The 2,385-nt window shown below is 45.9% G+C and overlaps 1 protein-coding gene across 1 annotated transcript in view; it reads left to right on the top strand.

The window, feature by feature from the left end:
• stk17b (serine/threonine kinase 17b (apoptosis-inducing)) overlaps nucleotides 1-2,173 on the top strand; it is a 10,396-nt gene extending 8,223 nt beyond the window's left edge. The window contains exon 7 of the mRNA XM_031870156.1: nucleotides 922-2,173. Coding sequence (XP_031726016.1) covers nucleotides 922-1,147 — 226 coding nt within the window. The 3' untranslated portion in view covers nucleotides 1,148-2,173. The remainder of the gene's footprint in view (nucleotides 1-921) is intronic.
• The last annotated feature ends 212 nt before the right edge of the window (nucleotides 2,174-2,385 follow it).

Below are 2,385 nucleotides of genomic sequence, written 5' to 3'. Positions count from 1 at the left end.
TGTGTGTGTGTGTGTGTGTGTGTGTGTGTGTGTGTGTGTGTGTGTGTAACTCACCTCAGTCTCCCCAAGAATAGAAACACAGTCAAGTGATTTATTTTGAATGAAGTCAAATGGAATGTTGGCACGGAGCTGTAAACAAAAGGAGGAATTTTCATGAGGCAGCCCAACCGTCACGTAATGTCTTATTTTAGAACCAAGTCTGCTCGTGTGTGAGAGGAAGTCACACAGATTTATTTTCCCACGTTTCTGTGCTGAAGTGACAGTTTTTGAAACTGGTCCAGTATTGAGGGAGAAGGCTGCAGACGGAAGCCGCTAAACCGGCTGCAATGTAGTCCTTCTGGGCAGACCCTCACCGTCAATGTGTTGTCTTTTCCACTAGCAGGCTCACATGATAAGTGTTTCTATACAACATTATCGAAAAGGCTACAGAGAAATGAAACCACTTTCTTTACCTTGACCCGGTCTGTTTGAGTTTGTTGTGTTGGAGGACAGAAAGCTTGGCTTAGTGTTCGCTAAAAGGTTTCCATTGTCACGGATGAACATTGAGCTGATTTCAACAATGTGGATAAGACGCAATATTTCAGAACAAGACTTGAGCGAGACTCACAGTAACAACAAAAAGTGAAAAGTAAGTCTTTGTAGGATTCTTTCCATAACGTTGTAGAGTAACAATCAGAGCAGTCAGTGGAAAAAACAAGTGACTATAGTGGCCATACATTGACTGGATACATTGCAGCCCGTTTAGCTCTCCTTCAATACTGGACCAGTTTTGAAAATTGTTGTCCCCAAGACACCAAGCCATGGGAAAATAGGGACCAGGTTTAAAAAGTAAGTTTGCCTTTAATCGATAGTGAAAGTAATTGTGAGCGGCATGAACACAGCGTTGGACTGCAGGTGTGTAACGCTGCTCTCTGCCCACAGGGACCGGCCCAGCGCTGCAGAGTGCATGAGTCACCCCTGGCTGTGGCAGCTCTGTCTGAGCCCCGAGCCGGCCCGCACCGTCCGCGAAAGGAGCTGCGGCACCAAGTGGACAGCCCCACCCGAGGACCCCGAAGACAAGGAGAACTTCCTGGAGTCGCCCCACTCTCATGCAAAAAAGTTCCGCTTCGACGAGGAAAGGCCCGCCGCTGGAGACGGCGACTTTTGAAAAATTAATAAATAAGCAAAACAAAAACTGGGAGGAATCGAAGTTGGGGGGGGGGGGGGGGGCCCCGCTTCTCCCATGTCAGCTTTTAAATTATTTTAAAGCCTCCAGAAAACCAGCTGTCGCCACTCAAAAGTATATGTATCTCACTAATTTGCTAAATTCCAAGATGGACCACTCAGACCAAAGATAACCAGCTAAATTGTGAGACCTGTCACTGATCCATCGCTGTTAGAAAAAGGAAGTGTGAAAATTGTACAGTATGTCTCAATTAATGCAGTGTGTTTAACCTGAAGTATTTAATTCCTTTCATTGTTGAAATCTCTGGTAGTTTCAAAGTGCTGCATCAGCTCCACTCTGTTCTTCCTGTACTGAAGAACTATCTTCTGAAAATCTATCTTTTTCAAGTTCACAGCGCTCTGCCTTAAGTCTTAGTGTGACATCGAGATCGGCACCTCTGCAGTGAGGAAGTGTGACGACGTCCTGGTTTGCATGTTGAAGAGAATCAGAGACAGCTGCACAGCATCACGGTAACCCTTTTCACTCCGATGTTTGGGTCATTCCGTCACTAGTTCAGTGAAAGTGGATAAAACGAGCTGCTGTCTTTATGTCATAGCTCCGTCTCTCTGTATTTCACATCCAAGCTGACTTAGACGAGCAGCAGAGGGGCTGAACTACACACAAGCACATTACTTCTCACTGACGTGTTTTATATGTCTGCAATAATTCAGATTTAGCTCAGGGTTTTAGATAGAACTCAGTTTTAATAGGTCCGACCTTAGCATAGTCCCCTTCTGAAGAAAGCCCCCCACATGTACAGACATTGACAAAACACGGTTTCACACCGGCAGCACATCCTCATGGCATCCTTCTGCAGTGAGATAGAAACTTAAAAACTGGACCGGCTGAGAAAGAAAGCAGCAAGAAGAACCCTGTGATTCCCGCAGTCGTTCATATGCTACACCCGCACTTACTCTATGATTTCCTCAGCGAGCTGCAGGTTCCTCTTTGTTAGCCGGAAGAAGAGAAGCTCGACTTCAGCACTTACTTTTTAAGCACACGTATGGTATACTGATCAGCAAAGGGAAAACTACTCATGACGCTGTGTTTTCCTGTTCTTCAGAGGTTCCCTGTGTGTTTCAGTCCCTCGCCCTAAAGCCATTCAGTGTCCTTTCATTCAAAGCTACTCCTGCCGAGAGAGAGAGAGAGAGAGAGAGAGAGAGAGAGAGAGAGAGAGAGAG

Source organism: Anarrhichthys ocellatus, unplaced genomic scaffold, assembly GCF_004355925.1.
Source record: "Anarrhichthys ocellatus isolate YVR2014 unplaced genomic scaffold, GSC_Weel_1.0 scaffold51, whole genome shotgun sequence".
In the NCBI taxonomy this organism is placed as follows: Eukaryota; Metazoa; Chordata; class Actinopteri; order Perciformes; family Anarhichadidae; genus Anarrhichthys; species Anarrhichthys ocellatus.
Note: the sequence above shows the minus strand (reverse complement) of the source record. Positions and strands in the feature narration are given on the sequence as shown.